Source organism: Schistosoma haematobium, chromosome 3 (assembly GCF_000699445.3).
Source record: "Schistosoma haematobium chromosome 3, whole genome shotgun sequence".
Lineage (NCBI taxonomy): Eukaryota > Metazoa > Platyhelminthes > Trematoda > Strigeidida > Schistosomatidae > Schistosoma > Schistosoma haematobium.
Window position 1 is genome coordinate 34506597 of NC_067198.1, and position 21187 is coordinate 34527783.

Genomic DNA, 21187 nt, shown 5'->3' on the forward strand with positions numbered 1-21187 from the left:
TACTTGAGAAGAATGCAAGAAGCAGAGAACAATTTCTAGCATTTATATCTTTTCATTTATTAGTTCTATGGAAAGTCTCTTTCGTAAACAGTTAACTCAATTCTTCTGTCATTATCACTTCTTATCGAATAGTAAATTTGCCATTCATCCATACACTTGAAAAATCTATCAAAATTGCCTTAGTTATATTTGCCTACTTATTAGTAGTATAAAACATAAAGTCAAAACATTTTCTAAGTAGGAGCCATAAACAGCGAATAGTAATAGGTATTTTTTTTTAATATTTTATTTTTTTTCAGGAAAAAACCGTCCTGATTATCTGTAATTCGCTCTATTCCTTTTTCGCTCAGTAATTTATTGTTCTCTAATTTAAGCCGAATTATTTTTGCAACTATAGACAGTAGATGAAGAGGGTTAGAAAAGATTTAAAAGAAAATCAAAATGCATATCCATCTATTATTTGATAATTACAAACAAACAACCTCATAATTAAAAGAATATTTAGTTATTCATGTTTGTTAGTTAGTTTATTTATTGAAAACACACTTCTCCTATCTGAACTAAATTGTCGAACATTTTCGGATTGAGTAATTGAATACCACGTATTGGAAATCGGGCTGTTGAACCTTTAATCAGAAAAGCGTCAGTTTTTAATCCCACTGGAAACTAAACATTCAAAAAAGAAAGAAATGAAAGGGGTTAGAGTAAAGACAAAATTACCCTAAAAGTTCAAGACTAACATTATTAAATAATAATGACTTGCTATGCAAGTCAAAATGAATGAATCTAACAAACGTCTGACTACATGGTGAATTTTTATGCATCAATAAATTTTAGAACAGAATAATGAAAGATAAAAAAAATATGGAGCTTGACTAATTAAATAGTTTATATTACCTTAGTAGACTATTTATTCATAAGGTTTTTCATGACATTTTTAAACAAACTTAATTTATTGATTGCTTTGGCAACTTACAATTGATTAAATTTAAGAAACAAAGAATTTATATCCTTATTCTATTTTTTAATGTTTAAGAGCAAATAAAAAATTTTCTTAACATACTAGGCATTTAAATATTCAGTGATGACATTAAGTGATTTATTATCAATATCATGAAAAAAACAACCATTATTAATATTAAAGATTATGAAGGCGAGACTCTAATTTATGGGCGAGCCAATCAGAAGCGTTTTAGAGATTTCAAGGTCACGGCACCAACTTCAGTGCTTAAGGCTAAAGTACGATCGGTTCACAGGGAAATTTGTACGAAACGTGATAAATGAGCGGCTATAAGAAATAAAACGGCGAGACTGTAGTTTGTGGACGAATCACTCAGGTATAAGATAATAGATTTCGGATTTTAACGCGAAAGCCTTTCATCCATTTGGCTAAATAAATTTCTGACATTATAGCTGATGTCAGTTCGTGATGAAAACCCCATATATAATTCCTAACTGAGGTAAATTACGAAAATTATTGCGAACTGGATAATAAAAGCACCAGTAACACCGGCTGTAGCCAGGTACTACAATATATACGGAATTTTGGAGAGCGTAGAGAGTCCTCCATGGGCTTGGTTATGTGCATCGTGTCGTTATACACACGTAGCATTTTGTGCACTCAACAACAGGAGTGCACATAAACAATATTGAAGCTATATGGTCGGGGCTGAAAGAGTTTTTGAGACTTTATCATGACTCCAGAGACCGACTATTCTGTAGCCATATGGATGATTTCCTCTACTGAATGCATTACGATTTTAGAACTTCTGAAGCTCTTTCTAACCTTGACATGTTTTCGAACCACGTATAAGAAGTGTATCCACTTTATTTCCTTGGTTTTGTATAATATATTTTTGCTCTATACTGACTGTGTGCTGATTGGCTAATATTTCTCAAAGCCACATAAGATTCGTTCAAAGGCCGTACATAAATTAGAGTCTTGCCGATTATGAATTCTAAGCGCAGATCGATACTGGCTAGTAATGGAGTTCAGGACTCATATTTCGTTCTATTCAAGACTTATCAAACAATACAACAATGAATTACAAAAAAATTATCCATTCACTTGAATATTTTAATATCTGAATTGATTTAACAATCAATGACTATCTGATAGTATTTAATTATAATTAGTTATTCAGAAATAAGTAAATCTTTTTTCTCGATTGAATAGTAGATCAGTAAAAGATCTACTTTTGTTTTTACCCTTAGTAACTAGATATCAATTTAAATAATGATAATTATTGATTGAATCATTTTTGATTTCATCAGCTGTTATATTGTAATGATCAATTGAGAGTTTTAATTAATCCATATCTTTTTCATACAGTATTGATTTTCAACAGATCAATATTGATTAACAATTTGATTCATGTTTGTTTAAATAAAATTTGAAAGTTTTGAAAATTCTTATTAATTGATCTTATTTTATTTTCTTAACTGAAATGATGATTGTTACACATTTGCCCTGAACCTCATTTAAAGATATGTGAACAATTCCACAGTAAGTTGAAGTTATGTAATGAACTATTAAAAACGTTGAAGCCATAGATAAGCACTTTACATTGAATTTTTTGAAACAAGAAGGATACTTTTAAACTAATGACTTATTACTCAACAGTTCACATATTTTTTAAAATTTTAACCAAGATGTTACACACAATATGATTTTCATTAAATGTCATCTTTGAATGATTGTTTCACGCTTAATATGTTTGAGTCCATAGGTCGAGAATTTATGTAAGAAATATTACTACTATTAAGTGAAATAACATTGTGGAGATTATCAGTATAGGGTTATGGAGATTGCTGGTATGAAAACAAAAGCCTCTATGAATCCCTTATGATCAGTAATGCAAACGAGGCAGTCGCTCATGATCCGTCCAGCGATCCAGAATTGTCCAATTCAGAAGCATGCCCTGTTGTGGGTTCAAATCCCACTGTGCCTGAAACATGTGAGGTATCCAGCTTACAAGAAGAACCCCTCGCGCCAGAAAATGTTTCCCGTGCATCAAATAATGGTCAGAAATCAAATACGAATTTCAAAGATGCTGTTTATTTTAGTGACCTACTACCCACTGATGGAGTTTTGAAGAGGTCTGATGAATATGTTTCACAAGAATCAAACCTTAATGACCTCATGTCTAATAACACCTCCCTTTTTTTTGAAGATCTGGAGTTGATGTCCGGATTTCAAATTTTTCTCGCATCTATCCTCCCCCTCGAAATAATGTTGGGTCCTCATATACCCAAGTAACAGTTAGTGTGACTCTATTTGAAGCATATTTCCCGCATTGAGTAGAGAGTTTACTAGAACTGACTAGATGGTGAGGATCAGCGACAGTAGATATGAGGTCATTAGGGTTTGATTTTTGTGAAACATTTCCATCAGATCTCTTCAAAATTCCATTAGTTGATAATAGGTCACTAAAACAAACAGCATCTATCAAAATTGTATTAGATTTCTGACCATTATTTGATGTATGGGACACATTTTCTGGCAAAACAATAGGATCTTCTCGTGAGCTGGATACGTTGCTGTCTGTACATGCTGTTTCGGGGATAACGGAGTTCGAATCCATTACCGGGCATGTTTCTGAAATGGAAAGTACTGGACCACTGGGCGCATTATGGATGACTGCCATTTCGTTTGAGGTACAGTTAATCGAGGATTCATGGAGGCTGCTGTCATTTTCCAGCTCACTGTGTAATTCAGCTATCAATCCATCCACTTCCGTCGCATCTTCATAGCATGACTGATTTAGCAGCTGCGTGCGGAACTTGATTAATAACTCCAAATGTCGTTCAAATAGCAGCTGTAATCGATCGGAAGGGAGTGTCATTTTTTTTATCAGCACCAGCAATGAAAATTACTGTATGAATAATGACCAATGTCGTTTTTAATTGAAATCATGAATCGATCGATGTTAGACTACCATTGAAAACCTGGACGCATTGGACGTCTATTTCATCCTAGTATATGACTCCTGAACAGTCCGCGCCCATGACCCCGCACACGAGATCCGAACACAGGACCTTCAGTCTCGCGTTATTACTAAACCTCTAGACCATTGATCCAGTATTCAATGGTGTTAATGTCTAACTTCAACCAATTCACCATATTACGCGATCATCTTCCATTGTCTTCGATGAGTGACTGCCTCGCCTCACACCCGACACGGGTATACTTTGATTACAATTTCGTATGGATGAAATTCTTTTGAAATAAGGTAAAAAGTAATTTAGACATTGATAAATTATTTTAAATTTAAAGTATGCTTTTCAGGACTAATGTTAAACTCGACTTCTGTTTTTACCATTAACATAAATATATTTATCTATCAATACTAGTGACGAATTGACTGAGGTGTTTTCTTTATGGCCATTTAGTTATAGGTTAAAGTTAAATGCTCTCAAGTGGCCACGTGAATACAAGCACTGTCACAGAAGACCTATCCACTGCCTTTTCACGGCACTAGTGTTGTTTACGAAATTGAGAGGACGAAAAATGAATGTCCGGCGCTTTAAACGGGTTGGTGGACACGGAGAGTCCACCTAAGGGTGTTGGAAAACCCTGATTCCAAACCAATCATGTACATGGGCTCCAGTATTCTGAGGGAACAAATGGCGTATGAACCAGTTATTGGTCACCGGCTATCATGAGACTGCATCTCCTGACGTTGCTCCACTGCCTTATGGATTAGACTTTCAGGTCGAAGGCTCCGGATGTAGCCCCCTAAGAAAGCCACCTGTTTCGGTTTGAGCACCCGGGCACTATCATAGCTCACACATAAATCAAGTGGCTTGTGTAGCACATATGTATTCGATGCCTCTTTCTACCAATGTTTATTTGTTTAAATAAATAACAAACGCCTAATAACTAGAAATTAGAAATAATACTTAGAGAAATCGTGTTTTTATTGGTCTATGATGTTTTTTTAAAAACAGGATCATTATTATTACTTTTGTAAAGAATCACAATAAATTTGATGTCTCAACCAGCTTTAACATCTGTGTTCAAACAAACTCAAGCATAGAGAACATTTAAACGACAAGGAAAAACATACAGTCCGCGTAGTAAATAATAATTGTCGTGTCAATAGTAAAGTGGTTGGAGCTACGATTGTTAATGAATAATGGATGATTTTAACCATATTGGATTTGTAGTATTCACTTTTTGATTTTATTCACGGGGAGAGATCTTTATGCATTTCAACTGTGTTCAGTATAGCAGAATTATACAACAATCAGTTAGTCTTTCCTTTGGTCAAATAAAAATTGCAATCAAATGTTACTCAGTTTTTTTTCAAAAGTAGTAGGATTTCCATTGAAATCATGAACCAATCAATGTTAGATTATCATGGAAAACCTGGAAGTACTGGACACCCTCTATGTCCTGGTATGAGACTCGTCAGTAGTGTACATCCATTAATCCGCAAACCGGGACCAAACTCAGAAACTTCAATCTCATGTACAAACGCTTAACTTCTAGACCACTTAAGTAATAGCATAATTTTCAGTAAACCTATTACTGTAATTTAGAATAGCGTAAGCTTGATGTACTTCTACGATAACTTTTATTGGTGTTTTTGGAAACTATAATATTTAAATTCACTTGGTACTGTTTACTTGAATCTTATCATTGATGTTTAGGACTGTAATTGATCAGTTTCTTATTGGCAAATGTGCATACTGTGCGTATTGCCTTGATATCACCTTAATTCATGAACATTATTAGCAAAGATGGATAGTGGCTAGGAGTGGAATCCAAGTCAGACATTTCGCCCTACATAGAACTCATCAGCTGGATGTACCTGTATCAGGACTCAGTAGCTAAGTGGATAACGCGATGGTGTATGAAGCGAACGGTACTAGGTTCGAGTCCCAGAGTGAATACCAACCCTAAGATGTAGGTACATCCAACTGATGAGTCCCAAATAAGATGAAACGCATATCCTGAATTCCATTGCTAGCTAACATTCATCCTTACTTATAATATTTAAAGTTAATAAGTACTAATGTCAGTTTTTCATTGGATTGATAAACAAAATCTCATTTTTCATCATCCATTCATTGATAACAAACAAAATTTTAAAACTGAATATAAACTATGAAAAAAGAAACAAAAAAAAACAAAACAACAACCTACATGACAATTACTTTGAATAATTTCATATCCAAGATAAGGATGACCATAAGAAAGTTCATTACCATTATCTGTATATAATGTGATTGATAAATTTGGCAATGAGATTTGATTTGTTTTAACTGAACATTCTTTATAAATTTGTTGTGTTCCTATTAAACTATGACGTTTTAAATATTCTAATTGACTTCCTTCTAATTCATATATTAACTAAATAAAAAGAAATTATATTCAATAATACTATGAATAATTGATTGAAACTATACAGAAACTATGGATAATCAAAAAGAGGTTTTGTATATATTATAGCAAATTTAATAGTTGAACTCATGATTCAATTGAAATTAAACCACCATAGAAAACTTGGAAGTACTGGATGGTCATTTCATTCTCGTATGGGACTTCTTAGCAGTGTACATCTACGATCCCGCCTACGCGAGATTTGAACCCAGGACCTATCAATCTTGCTCGTGAACGCTTAACCACTAGACTACTGAGCTGATCGATATCCAATGGTGTTAATGTCTAACTTCAACCAATCCATGAAATTGTGCATTATTGAAGTGTCTCATACTAGGATAAAACAGCTATCCAGTGATTTCAGATTTTCCATGATAGTCTAGAAATTATTTGGCTGGGTTTTTTTAAAAACATTCCTAGACGATCGTTTATTCTACTCGAAGGGTAAATCACCTTAAGTTTAATCTTGATTTCTTTCAGGAGTGTTCATTTATCTTTAGTTGTTATCTTTTTCATTAAAGATAATTTCAGGGGAATGATTTATATACCGTAAATGAATTGTGATTAGTTGAGTTCTAAAAATACGTATCGTTTTGCTGTGGATTAATTGCCTGAAAAAAATCAATGTTAAATTAATATGGTGAAAGGGAAGTAACCAGTTTATGATGAAATTGGTAAATAATACAAAATTGAGACATTATTAATAACTGAATTCTTGGTTTAGTTATTCGATAATTTCGATATTTGATTATATTTCCTTGAAAAAGCTTGAACCAGATTGTTAGGCGAAATGTTGAATTTACTTTAAATATATTCTTCCACTTTAATGTCTCAGTCGGTCAGTCAGTGGTCTTGAGTGCTGTTAGAGGTATGAGGGCAGTTATCACTTCCCGGTTGCCTATACCGTGGAAGAGTCCTTCTGGAGGTGCCTGAAAAGTAAATTGGATTAGAGGTGGTCTTAGTGACCTGAGAGCGTGATCGCAGTGCCCAAGGGACAACTGCTTGAGATCGGTCACACACGACACTTTTATGAGTAATTTTTGTGTTAGCTCCGTACTTCTTGAGACCTTACCGCCGGAGATGGATATCCGTGGGACAAGGCGAAGTGTGCATTTTTAGGGTCGACCTTGTCTAACCCCATCCCTCCCTGTGGGAAGGCAGCATCGCTGTCATGCTGGTTGTCTGAAGGAAATACCTTACTGCTGCCACACCTCTGTACAGTCAGTAGTACGACTTCGCCTTCGGACCTTTTGTTTGTTGCTTGTAGTCTTACCGCTCTTCAACCGACCTGTCTGACATGGTAGGACCTTGAGGAACAGTTGTTCCAGCCAGTATAGCTCGGTTGCTTCATCATGATAGGCAAGCCCGACCACCACGTCAAGATAGCAACAACGTTCGGGTTTAATTTCTCACATCAAATCGGTACCCAAATGCTGTGAAACTATTCAATCAAGTTCTTAATTGGTTCAGCCAGTTGACTAGTAATCTGATAATTTGAAGAAAAAAATAGTTTTGTTCTCACAATAACCCATGCTCTTTCATAGCTTTATTCATAAATCCTAAATAGATAGGTATACAGTATTGAGAATAACTATATGTTCACTTTGCTCAGCTATTCTCCATCCCAATGGGCAGTTGATTAGAGGTCTGTATCTTACACTTGTTGGTAGAACATGCTGACGAAGTTACTCATAGAGAAAATACAGTTGTTCTTGAGTGGAAACCTGCCTTTTGGCGAAATCCTATCATTTTTCGAACGACGAGAAGCGTACTACACTTATATAATTTTGAGATGGTAGAGAAGATTTGTAGCTCATTTGGATGATTTTGATAGAGTTTTGTTGTCTGAGCTGAATAGTTTAGTTGTGGAGCTTTCATTATTCTTCTGAACGACATCATCAGTACAAACTTCAGGTAAAAGCCAAACTTCTCAATTATTTTACATTATAGTTTAAGATCATTTATTTCACAATTTCAATATGTGAAAACATTGATTCATCTTCTGATGATCTACTTTCATTAGCTTGAATGTTACGGAAGAGTATGAAATAATATAGAATGAATTAGTATGATTCCTACAAATATACTATGTTTTGCCTCATTAAAAATTCCCCGAATTATAAGGATTCGAAAATTATCTTTCATAATTCAGACCCATAAATTATTTTCATCCTTATTATCTACTCTAATCCCCTTATTGTTATTACGTAACCTCATTTGATAATTAGAGTCTCAAATCACTTTTTGATGTAATCTTTTCTATCCTTCTATAGATATACATCTTCCATATAACTATATATATATGAATGTACAGCTTAAGTAAATGATTTCATCGAAAAGAAAATTTTGTTCGCTGAATAATACAATCAATTAGTTAAATATAGTTGTTTCAACTTAGTATCCAGTTAAAATTAGGTAAACAACAATAACTCGTCATTCAATCTGGTGATAACGATGAATATAGAATGATTAACTATTCAATTTTTATATTTATTTGATACTAAACTAACGTCAACGTCAATTGTAGTTCAAATATATTATTAAGTAATACATCTAAATATGACAGCAACAATTTGAACATTGAATAATGAATTGAAATGATTGTGGATACGCATTGCTGAAGAGTCCCACAATAGGACGAAACGGCCATCTAGTGCTTTCATGTTTTTCATGGTGGTCTAACTTCAATTGACTCATGAATTCAATCCCTCTTTGATAATAATTGAATATTGAGATAAATGAAAAACAAAATTACCCAGATTAATTATTGATCAATTAGATAATCAAAAAATTATTTGTTATCATTTTAACAACTAACTTCATAAAATTGACTTCCTAAATTATTTTGTTCTTCAGTTGAATTTCCATGATCTGGATAATTTGAATTTAGTGCTTTTTGTTTTAATCGAATACATGTTTCACTTGTTTTAAATTTACAATAAGCTTGTACAACATCGTTAATTTCATTTCCATTTGGATCAATCCAGTAATAATCTAATAATTAAATCAACAAACAAAAGGATTCTGAATATATTTAAATACCTTAAATTAATGATTAGAGGATATATATAGAAGAGAGAGGGAATTAATATTCGTAAGTAATCGTACAATAGCTGATGTATTGGTTTGTGAATTTGTTTTCTATAAAAATTCACTAGATTTTAATTAAACCATCACTAAAAACTAGGAACGACAGTATATTTGTTTCATTGTAGTATGGAATACCTCAACAATGCGAACCTACAATTCTTCCATCGGAGATTGAACCCAACGCCTTTGGTTTTACTGGTGAACATTTAAACTCTAGGCTTGTAGGGTGGAATCCAATGGTGTATATGTCTTGAGTAAGTCTATTCATGACTCCGGCTATCTAGGGGTTTATGGTTTTCACTGATGGTCTAACAAAGATCAGTCCATAATAAAAATTACGCAGATTGAATAATCACCACAAAACACTTATGGAATAAAAATTTAGTTAAATATACTTAGATGAAAAATTTGTTAATGAACAAGGATCGTAATTGTTAAAAATGAACAAATGGAATGCCGATCAGTAGATAAGATCCAATAATCCAATGTAACCGAGTGATGATTGCTCATGAAACTGAATTATTGATGTAAGCGCATAATCAGGGTGATATCAGAAGACAAAACATCAGTCCAGTAGAATATGTTTTTTTCTTCATATTAATAACCTACTTATATATGTATTACTCGCTCTCTAATCAATGAATTCTTACCCCATTTAAGTCAGAGTTGTTAAGGCTATGATACAATACTTGAAAAATCGATTACTGAAACCAATAGAACACAACTACAGATGTTATAACAGTAAAGGGATATTAATGGCTAATCATTATAGGGTTTTTGTAGCCCAGAATACAACTAAATAGTAGAAATATATGGCTATTCATGAGTCACATTTATTGTGAGTAAAATGCGAAAATACTACTTAGTTAGTCAAACTTTAATAGGTAGTACAGAGTTTTACTCCGTAAAAATATTTTTAGGGAAGTTGTGTAGTTGAATTACCAAGCGGTAATTCTATGGATATGTTTATTAATTTTCAGTTAAGAAAAATGTGCAAAACTAAAACGAACGTGATAATATGAACTATAATGCAAGTAAAAACGACAATTCTTCTTATCTAACTGTATAAATGGAGACACAGTTGACATATTTGTTTCTTGCAAGATATATCTGCTTATATGGAAGTTTAGAACTCCGCCTGTAGCTCTTCTAGAGTTACTGCCGGTCCCAAGCCCGGGTAAAGGAGGAGGGTTGGGCATGGGGTTAGCGTCCCCATCCCGTAGAAAACTAACTCGCTAAAAAAACGCTTACCAGAAAAAATAATTCAAACCATTTTAACTCTGCCCTGGGAGTTAGAAGGTCTTCATTTAGAAGAATTATGACGCTTCATGGTGAAAGCCGAATTCCTTCGGAAGCCACGAGGCCGATGCCCCTTCTAACAACCAGAGCAAAAATTTTTATAGGTACATGGAACGTTAGAACAATGTGGGAAACCGGGAAGACCAGCCAAATAGCAACGGAAATGAGGAGATACAACTTGGCAGTACTGGGAATCAGCGAAACCCACTGGACCCAAGCTGGACAGAAAAGGCTAGCTACGGGAGAGATGCTGCTATACTCCGGTCACGAAGAGGAAAATGCTCCACACACACAGGGAGTTGCTCTAAAGCTGTCCAAAGTAGCACGAAATGCACTTGTAGGATGGGAATCCCACGGATCCAGAATCATCAAAGCATCATTCAAAACAAAGAAGGAGGGGATCTTAATGAATATTATCCAATGTTATGCACCCACCAATGATAGCAACGACGACATTAAAGATCAATTCTACGAGCGGCTGGAGTCAATCATAGAGAAATGCTCAAGAAAGGACCTCACCATTCTGATGGGAGATCTAAATGCCAAGGTCGGAATAGACAACACTGGATATGAAGATATTATGGGACAACATGGACTGGGAGAGAGGAACGAAAATGGAGAAAGATTTGCAAATTTGTGTGCATTCAACAAATTAGTCATAGGAGGCACAATATTTCCACACAAACGTATACACAAGGCTACATGGATCTCACCGGACCACACTACAGAGAACCAGATAGACCATATTTGCATCAACAAAAATTCCGAAGGACAATGGAAGATGTGAGAACCAGGAGAGGAGCTGACGTAGCTTCAGATCACCACCTAGTTGTAGCCAATTTAAAACTGAAGCTAAAAAAGAACTGGACAAGTGGACAAACAGCAATACAAAGGTTCAATACAGCCTTCCTTCGAGATACTGACAAACTCAATGAATTCAAGATAGCTCTCAACAACAGATTCCAAGCCTTTCAAGATCTACTGAAGGAAGAAGAAACTACCATGGAGGACAACTGGAAAGGCATCAAAGAAACATTGACTTCAACGTGTCAAGAGGTTCTGGGCCTAAAGAAACACCATCATAAGGAATGGATCTCTATAGAAACACTGGACAAGATCAAAGAAAGGAAGAACAAGAAGACAGCAATTAACAACAGCCGAACACGAGCAGAGAAAGTCCAAGCACAAGCTGAATACATAGAAGCAAACAAGCAAGTGAAGAGGAGCATTAGAGCCGACAGGAAGAAATACGTGGAAGAATTAGCAACGACGGCAGAAAAAGCTGCTAGAGAAGGAAATATGAAACAGCTCTACGATACAACGAAGAAACTATCAGGGAAATACAGTAAACCAGAGAGGCCGGTCAAAGACAAAGAAGGCAAGCCGATCACTGAAATTCAACAACAGCGAAACAGATGGGTAGAATACTTCGAGGAACTCCTGAATAGGCCGGCTCCAATGAATCCACCGAACATCGAAGCAGCACACACAGATCTTCCTATAGATGTCAACCCACCAACGACGGAAGAAATTAGAATGGCCGTCAGTCAAATCAAGAACGGGAAAGCAGCAGGACCCGACAACATACCAGCTGAAGCACTGAAATCAGACGTCGAAGTAACCACAAGCATGCTTTACCCTCTATTCAAAAAGATTTGGGAGGAGGAACAAGTGCCAATGGACTGGAAAGAAGGACACCTCATCAAGATTCCAAAGAAAGGAGATCTGAGCAAATGTGAAAACTACAGAGGCATTACACTACTGTCAATACCAGGGAAAGTCTTCAACAGGGTGTTGCTGAACCGGATGAAGGATGCAGTAGATGCCCAACTTCGAGATCAACAAGCTGGATTCCGAAAGGATCGGTCGTGCACAGACCAAATTGCAACACTACGGATCATCGTCGAACAATCAGTTGAGTGGAACTCGTCACTATACATCAACTTCATTGATTATGAAAAGGCATTCGACAGTGTAGATAGGAGGACATTATGGAAACTTCTTCGACACTACGGAGTTCCTGAGAAGATTGTCAATATTATCCGGAACTCATACGACGGACTACAGTGCAAAGTAGTGCATGGAGGACAGCTGACAGATGCATTCCAAGTAAGGACCGGAGTCAGACAAGGCTGTTTACTCTCTCCCTTCCTCTTTCTTCTGGTGGTCGACTGGATTATGAAGACCTCGACATCTGAAGGAAAACACGGAATACAATGGACAGCTCAGAACCAATCAGACGATCTGGACTTCGCAGATGACCTAGCCCTCCTATCACGTACACGTGAACAGATTCAGATAAAGACAGCCAATGTAGCAGCAGTCTCTGCATCAGTAGGCCTCAGCATACACAAAGGGAAAACCAAGGTCCTCAAATTCAAAGCGGAGAACAGCAATCCAATCACCCTTGATGGCGAAACTCTGGAAGATGTAGAATCCTTCACATATCTGGGAAGCATCGTCGATAGACATGGAGGTTCAGATGCAGACGTAAAGGCGAGGATTGGCAAAGCAAGGGCCGCATTCCTACAATTGAAGAACATATGGAACTCAAAACAACTTTCAACCAATATCAAAGTGAGAATCTTCAATACGAACGTCAAGGCAATTCTACTGTATGGAGCTGAAACTTGGAGAACTACAACAACCACAATCAAGAAAGTACAAGTATTTATAAATAGCTGTCTACGCAAGATACTCAACATCCATTGGCCGGATACCATCAGCAATAGCCTTCTGTGGGAGAGAACAAACCAACTTCCAGCTGAAGAGGAAATTAGGAAAAGACGATGGAAATGGATAGGACATACATTACGCAAATCGTCAAACTGCATCACGAGGCAAGCTCTAACTTGGAATCCTGAAGGGAAGCGGAAAAGAGGAAGGCCAAAGAACACATTACGTCGGATAATAGAAGCAGATATGAAAAGGATGAATTACAACTGGAAGGAGCTGGAAAGGATTGTCCAGGACAGGGTTGGATGGAGAATGCTGGTGAGCGACCTATGCTCCTTCACGAGGAGTAACAGGTGTAAGTAAGTAAGTAATCGAAGTTTAGATTGATATCATGAATGGATAAATGTTAGACCACCATTTAAAACCTGAAAGAATTAGGGGGCCGTTTCGTCTTAAAATGGAAGCCCTCAGCATCGAGCACCCACAATCCCACGCGCGGGACTCGAACCTAGGACGTTCGGTCTCACGAGCTAACGCTGAACCTTCAGACCACTGAGCCGGCATCCAACGGGATCGTGGATGCCCGGTAGTGAGGGATCCCATACTATGACGAAACAGCCATCCAGTGCTTCCAGGTTTCAATGGCGGTCTAAAATTGATCCATTCTTGATATCAATCTAGATTCAACAATTTCCACAATCCTATACTGATAATTATAGGAAACTGTTATTAGCCTCTAACTAATTGTAAAATAGTCGGTTTTAAATATATCAAACTGATATTTAAATCGTACAACTTGTTGAATGTAAAATATTTTGAAATTGTTAACTGTCAATCTAAAATCTACACCAAGACCCTAAATAAATATAACCGTCGATATCTTTTGCCTTTCAGATAGATTTCCGTAGAGTAGACTCGTAAAATTAATCAAGTTGAGTATAAGGCTAATGCATCCATCACATTGGATGAAGGTTTACTGACATTGGAAATGCAAACCAATATATGCTGAGCAAGTGCCTTAAAGATATTGGGTTTCTATAGGAACTAAATGAACCTAGTTTCAATTGTTTTGTAGGCTGGTAATTTAGTACTGATAGAAATATACGAAGTAGTTTTTCAGTGCCTTTTACTCAGTACTGGATTCCCAGATGATATTAATGTGTGGTGAAAATTAGCTTTAATTTTTTAAAAGGGTTTTATTCTTTAGTTACCCTTTCAGACTCTGAGCTCTAGGTAAAATGTCACTTTTAAAAATGTTTACTATTCATCTTTTAAGATCTAATGTTTGGAATACTATCCTTCGATAACTACCACACATTATCCTGACAAAGCGTGTACAAGCAGTGTAATAGGAAAACATACTGATGATGATCCGTAGATATTTTAATATATTATCGTTAAAAACAATGATGTTAAATGATCAATTAACCGTGTAGTATTTTAGTGAACGAGAACATCAGTTTGGACAATCGAATGTACTTGGATACAAAATTACAGAACGTCTTAGTAAAATCTGAGAACAATACAGTAATTACTTCATTTGCAAAATGTCAATCAGTTGTCTCAAACTTGACTGTTCCTTTTTGCAAATATCAGTCCATCGTCTCAGACTTTACTGTTATTTCATTTCCACAGCAATTATTCACTGTTCTCGTTCTCTTTTGTTTGACTTTCTTAACTTTCTGCAACCAGACATTTCATTTTTGATTGATGGTACATACTACCTATATCTATCGATATCAGTAGCATACACCACAGTATTTTAGACTAGATTTCATTGACTTTTTTTATATAACTGTAATCAGTTATTCAAATATTTGTTCATGCTGATTAAATCAAAGCTTATAACGGCCAGATTAATCTTATTGTTTAATTACGTTAACCATGTTATATTCATTACATTTATAATTGTGTAATTGTAGTCAATTCACGATCAAATTTATTCATATAAACATTTAGGTTTTTTTTAATTTGAACTATTTCTTAGTAAGTTTAAAAATATATTCTGGAATTATATGAAGACACTATTATAATGTGCATGGAATAATTTCAACCATTAGGTCATAATTGATAAATGCAAAGACATGTGATCATTTTGGTATTATTGTACGGTAAATTACTCGGATCTATTCCTGTCAAGTATAGGATGATTAATGCGTACTTAACTTACCATCAGGTAGATTCTTGTTATATTCACCTAGTTGTTTACATGTCAAAGCAGGTGCAGATCTTGTTCCCCTTGGTCTTGAATGCTCATACGTTCCCATAATTCTTCCTGCCAATGGATCATCTGCGTATATATTTCCAGCTTTTGTACTCCGACTGATTGTTGGTAGTTGTACGGATGGCATTCCTGGTGGTCCAGGAGGTCCTGGAGGCCCCATCGGTCCAGGAGGCCCAGACGATCCATCTCTTCCTGAAGGACCTGGTGGACCAGGTAGCCCTGTTTCTCCTCTTTGTCCTTTGGGACCTTTGGTTCCGGTCTCACCAATAGGTCCACTATCACCCGGTGGCCCTGGATTTCCGGGATAACCTATTTCTCCAGGGTCTCCACGTACACCATCAGGACCAGGAGGACCGGGTGGCCCAGGTGGTCCAGACCATCCAGGGTGACCTCGACCGCCTGGGCTTCCTGGAAGACCACTCGATCCATCTTGTCCGTCTGGGCCAGTTTCACCAGCAGCTCCTTTTGCTCCAGGTGGTCCTGGAAGTCCGGGTTTACCGGAAACACCACGTTCTCCTTGTGGTCCAGGTCGACCATCTTGACCGGGTTGTCCAACTTCTCCAACCGGGCCCAAGGGACCTGGAATACCTCTTTGTCCTCGTGGTCCATCAAGTCCAGGCTCACCAGGAGGTCCAGCTAAACCTTCAGGCCCTTGCTCTCCATCTTCTCCTGGTGGTCCTTCAGGGCCCTCAGATCCAGGTGGCCCTTTGGCTCCTTTCGCTCCCCTTGGCCCTTGAGGTCCCTGGGGTCCAGTTGGTCCGGCTGCTCCCTGTGGACCACTTAGACCGGGTGGACCAGGTGGTCCTCTTGGTCCAGGTCCACCTGATGATCCACGCATACCCTATTTTCGAAAAAAATTAAAGAATAGTCATGATATCAAACATAGTAGCTTCTGCAGTTGGACTATTAGCATTCTGTTGAACAATATGTGTGTTACTTGGGTTATTTATGTTGTTCTTATTTAATGTCCTAGAAAACTCTATCTTCCATAGTATGACCAATAAGTTTCTAATAATTTCGTTAGTTAAAAATATATAATTGGTTTGCAAAATAATATCATAAAATCTGTTTACATCATGTCCAGTTTATCCACAAATTTTAAAATAATAATTCATTAACCTAATTTAATCGATTTGCTACTGGATTTTAAGGGATCTTGGTCAAATTACCAAAATTCTGGCATTGTTTTTCCTTGTTCAGTATTAGGAATCGCTTAAGTGAACTTCTGTATGTGTACATACTAAAGATCAATTCCAAATAGTACTAGTTGAAACAACACTTGTAGACACAATCACTAGGCTATTCTATCCTCAGTTGATTATTTGTAGAACTACGTTAAATAAGGAAATCGGTTAAGTGATCTATAATAAGCAAGGTTGTTCCTTTAATACTTTAAAATGCTAAGTATTTACTGCTGGTTGGAAAGCCAAAGACTTAAAATTTTACCTATCGGTGTCATTCAGTCAAAACTTTACTGTTGTCAGTTATTCATTTTCGTTTATCAATGTGATCTGATTTCACGCTTGTATCATTACTAATTGCTATCAGTTGCTTTCACTATTAAATGTTGATGCTTTTTGTGATCATGTTGATTGTTATTTTCTCAGGTTTGTCTTATCGTAACTTTCTAGTCACAAAATTATTTATATCTCTATAATAAGTAGTGATAATGCTTCATCTGAATTAAATGATATGGTCGTAAAGTTTTCGTTATCCTTCTAGTAAATACAGAAATTTAGCATCTACTTCTATTTTAAGTGAGCGCAGGACGGGGGACTATCAGTAACATCATTGATTGATTGATGTGAGATATCAAAACCGTTAGATGCTAGCTTAGTGGTCTAAACGTTAGGTATTTGAATACAAGACCGTGATTTTGGTGTTCGATTCCCACGTTCATGGTCGTGAGTGTACACTGCTGGGGAGTCTTATACGAGGAAGAAGCGGGCATCCATCGCTCCCAGGTTTTCAAAAGTAGTCAGAATATTGGTGTTAACTCACTCCAGTTTGTAGCAATACTTAAACTTAACCAACAGGATTCATTCATTACTAAGGATTAAACAGCATGACATTATTTACCATTCAAAAATTAATTTGTACACAGCATAAGAAGATGTAATTAATAGTTCATTGCCTAAATAATTATTTTTGATTGTGTTAATGAAAAATTTATCTAATAATTGAATTCATGGGTCAGTTAAAGCTAGACCATCATGGAAAACTTGGAAGCACTGGACGACCGTTTCGTTCTATTATAGAACTCCTCAACAGTGCACATCCACGATCCCGCCTCGTGGGATTTAGAACCCAGGACCAATCAGTCTCGCGCGCGAACTCTCAACCTCTAGACCAGTGACCCAGCATCCAATGGTATTAACGTTTAACTTGAACCAATCCACGAATTTGAGCATGTGATCATATGCACACTAGTGACTGTCTCCAAGAGTTATTTCCTGGAGTTCTAGTGAGAAGCCGTGACCAGTGGAGTTCAACCGGGTCTGTTGTGAGATAGTTACTCACTTAAGACAATGGTGGACGTGGCGCAATCTCATGGATTGGTTGAAGTTAGACAATAACAAACAAAAAATCTAAAGGGCTAGAAACAAGCAAACGCCCACAACAAGTAAGAATAAAATTGTGAAGACTGGGGCTTGGTTGTTTATTAATCACCTTGAGAAATTGCAAGGTATCGACTTGATGTCCCGTTTCCAAGTGATGTTTAGTAATTGCACTGTTTAAAGTCTTTCCTTCCATTAATCCAAGGCTTTTTGGAACATGCTCAAAATATTTTGTGATATGTCCTCCTTCATGTTCGGACAATCTAGGTGCTTTGCCAGGTACGTGTAAATTTATAAACACAGTTGGCGAGGACCAAACAAAACAATAATGAATTCATGTTATTCTGCTCAAATCTTTATATTTTTCTTCTCTTCAAGATGATGATAAGTGGAACTGTTTGTGTGAAATACTTTCCAAGCTGACAAAGGAATGTTTTCCATAAAAATTTTCATTGAACATTTATTTATCTTACCTGAGTTTTAATAAGTGATTTGTGACTATAGCTTAATCTTTAAATTTATTTTTTCTCTAATTGATGACGATAAATATTAAGTTAATTCGAAAGGTTCTACTGATGATCATAAGTTGTATAATATTATTAGATGTTAGTAAACTTTGAATATGTTATGAAGAATACTTCATGTTAGATTGGTAAACGATTCACTTTGGTTGCATAAACCCTGAAACATCAACAAGTTTAATCAGAAAATTCAATGAATAACTTTATAACTTACAATCAGTCCAATAGGTCCATCTCGCCCAGGTGCTCCAGGACTACCAACATCTCCGGGTTCACCTACCGTTCCAGGAGTGCCCGGTTCCCCGGGGTCACCATCTTTTCCGGCTGGTCCAGGTGGTCCTGTCGGACCTTGTTTTCCTGGTTTTCCAGGCAAACCTGTTTCACCTTGTGGGCCACTTAAACCAGCTTTTCCCGGAATTCCTTGAGTACCTTGTCTACCAGGCAGACCACGAGGACCTTGAGGTCCTCTGACTCCTGGGACACCTGCTGGACCTTGAACACCAGGAGGACCTTGCCCACCCAACTGACCTGCGCTACCAGCTCGACCTCTTATTCCTGCACGACCATTTGCACCTGGGCTTCCAGGTGATCCAGGTGCACCTGATGGTCCACGTTTGCCAGGTGTTCCACTTGGGCCCTGGAGACCGACTGGACCAACCTGTCCAGGCATTCCAGGAACTCCAGCATCTCCTTGTACGCCATTATCTCCGACTGGACCAGGTGGCCCCATAATTCCCAGTGACCTCCCACCCACATGAATTGCACCAGGTGGACCTCTAGCACCTACGGGTCCAGGACTTCCAGGCTGACCATCCTTTCCCGGGACTCCATGGGCTCCTGAAATGCCTCTATCGCCTTTAAAACCTGGTGGACCATTCGGACCAGAGGGTCCTGGAGCTCCCGGTATTCCCTAAAAGAGGGTGGTTAATAATCATTGGTAAGTTTGCGTGCAGTTATAAGGAAATAAATTATATCAGACCCGTGTTATTTATACATTTCAAGAAATTTGACCACAGTGAGATCGTTATATGAGTGATAAAAATGTCTAACTAAACAATTGGAAATCTTATAAAATCAAGAATAATTAGGAAAAAATGCGTCGTCATACCGATCATTAGTACAAAATATTCAAATCAGTTGTATTAGAGTAGGCTTAATGTAATTAAAAACTGTCACGTACAGCTCTTATATTACGCAGGTTGAATTTTCTGGTTTTTACACATACGACTACGTTGTTATCTAATTACATTCTATGAAGATTCATTTTCATTTGAATATTCTGCTAAAGTTTCAACATATGATATGAAAAGACTATCCAGCAAAGCTCCTAAAACACCGATCCGAAGTTGTCTTGCTTAAGAGGGATTTAGCTTTCATGAGACAATAGATATATTTAAAAGATCTAAAAGGAATAGCAAATGAAAGAACATTACTCGTCTTTGTGGGGGATTAATTTACAAACGAAGAATCCGTAGCAAGGATATTAATATTACGCAAGTTACGGATAAGTCCAAATTCTTCCTTCACAATGAAGCTTAAATAAACAGCTTCAAGTAAGGTTCAACTAGTTCACCCACCATTTCAAGAGATTATTTATAAGCTACCTGGTTACTATTACCACAGCTAATAATAATAATAATAATAATAATAATAATATTACTTCAGATCCAACTCCTGCTTTTAATACATACACAGTTACTGTTAAAACTCATGTGCAATTATTAATTCACATCCATATTTGGAGACAGTTTAGAACAAGTATAAGGAAAACAGTCATAATTACCAGTCTTGAATAATAATTTGTTTCTTTCCACCACTTTGATGCACAGTCACTCTCTGAGTAATCTTTAGAAAGATACACGAAAAGTAGTATATAAAGTAAAATGAATTTCTAACTAACCATCACTCCCATTCTTCCAGGTATCCCAATTGGTCCTATACTGCCAGGTTCTCCTTTCGGACCAGGCAAACCTCGAGGTCCTGGCTGACCTGCTGGACCTATAGGACCTTGTGGCCCCTCTGGGCCTGCAGCACCAACTTCGCCATCTGGTGCGTCTACTCCTGGTGTTCCGTCTTTACCAGGGTCACCAGATGGTCCAGGATCTCCTCGTGGTCCTCGTAAACCTGGGGAACCAACATTTCCAATCAAACCCTGAAATCCTTTTTCACCAATCGGTCCTTGTTTCCCTTGAGGTCCTGGGGGACCTGCATCACCAACAGCACCAGCCTCACCTAATGGACCTTTCTCACCTTTTTCTCCTTTTGGACCAGGTAGGCCTACAGATCCGGGAAGGCCTCGTTCACCTTGAGGACCCTGAAACAAAATAAAACTTAGGTTAAGTGTTTGATTAACGTTCTCTAAATTTTCCGATTTTTATTATTGGACTCAAAAACAAACGCACAGAATGTGTCCTGAAGATATTGAGACTCT

The 21187-nt window shown here is 37.0% G+C and overlaps 1 protein-coding gene across 1 annotated transcript in view; it reads right to left on the reverse strand.

Annotated features, from left to right (window-relative positions):
- Positions 1-319: 319 nt before the first annotated feature.
- The window catches only part of COL1A1_1 (collagen, type I, alpha 1), a 31389-nt gene continuing 10521 nt past the window's right edge, over positions 320-21187 (reverse strand). Inside the window, exons 7-12 of the mRNA XM_051213707.1 lie at positions 20657-21070; positions 18971-19666; positions 15624-16518; positions 9207-9382; positions 6152-6358; positions 320-666 (exon numbers count right to left, since the gene is read on the reverse strand). Coding sequence (XP_051069706.1) covers positions 532-666; positions 6152-6358; positions 9207-9382; positions 15624-16518; positions 18971-19666; positions 20657-21070 — 2523 coding nt within the window. The 3' untranslated portion in view covers positions 320-531. The remainder of the gene's footprint in view (positions 667-6151; positions 6359-9206; positions 9383-15623; positions 16519-18970; positions 19667-20656; positions 21071-21187) is intronic.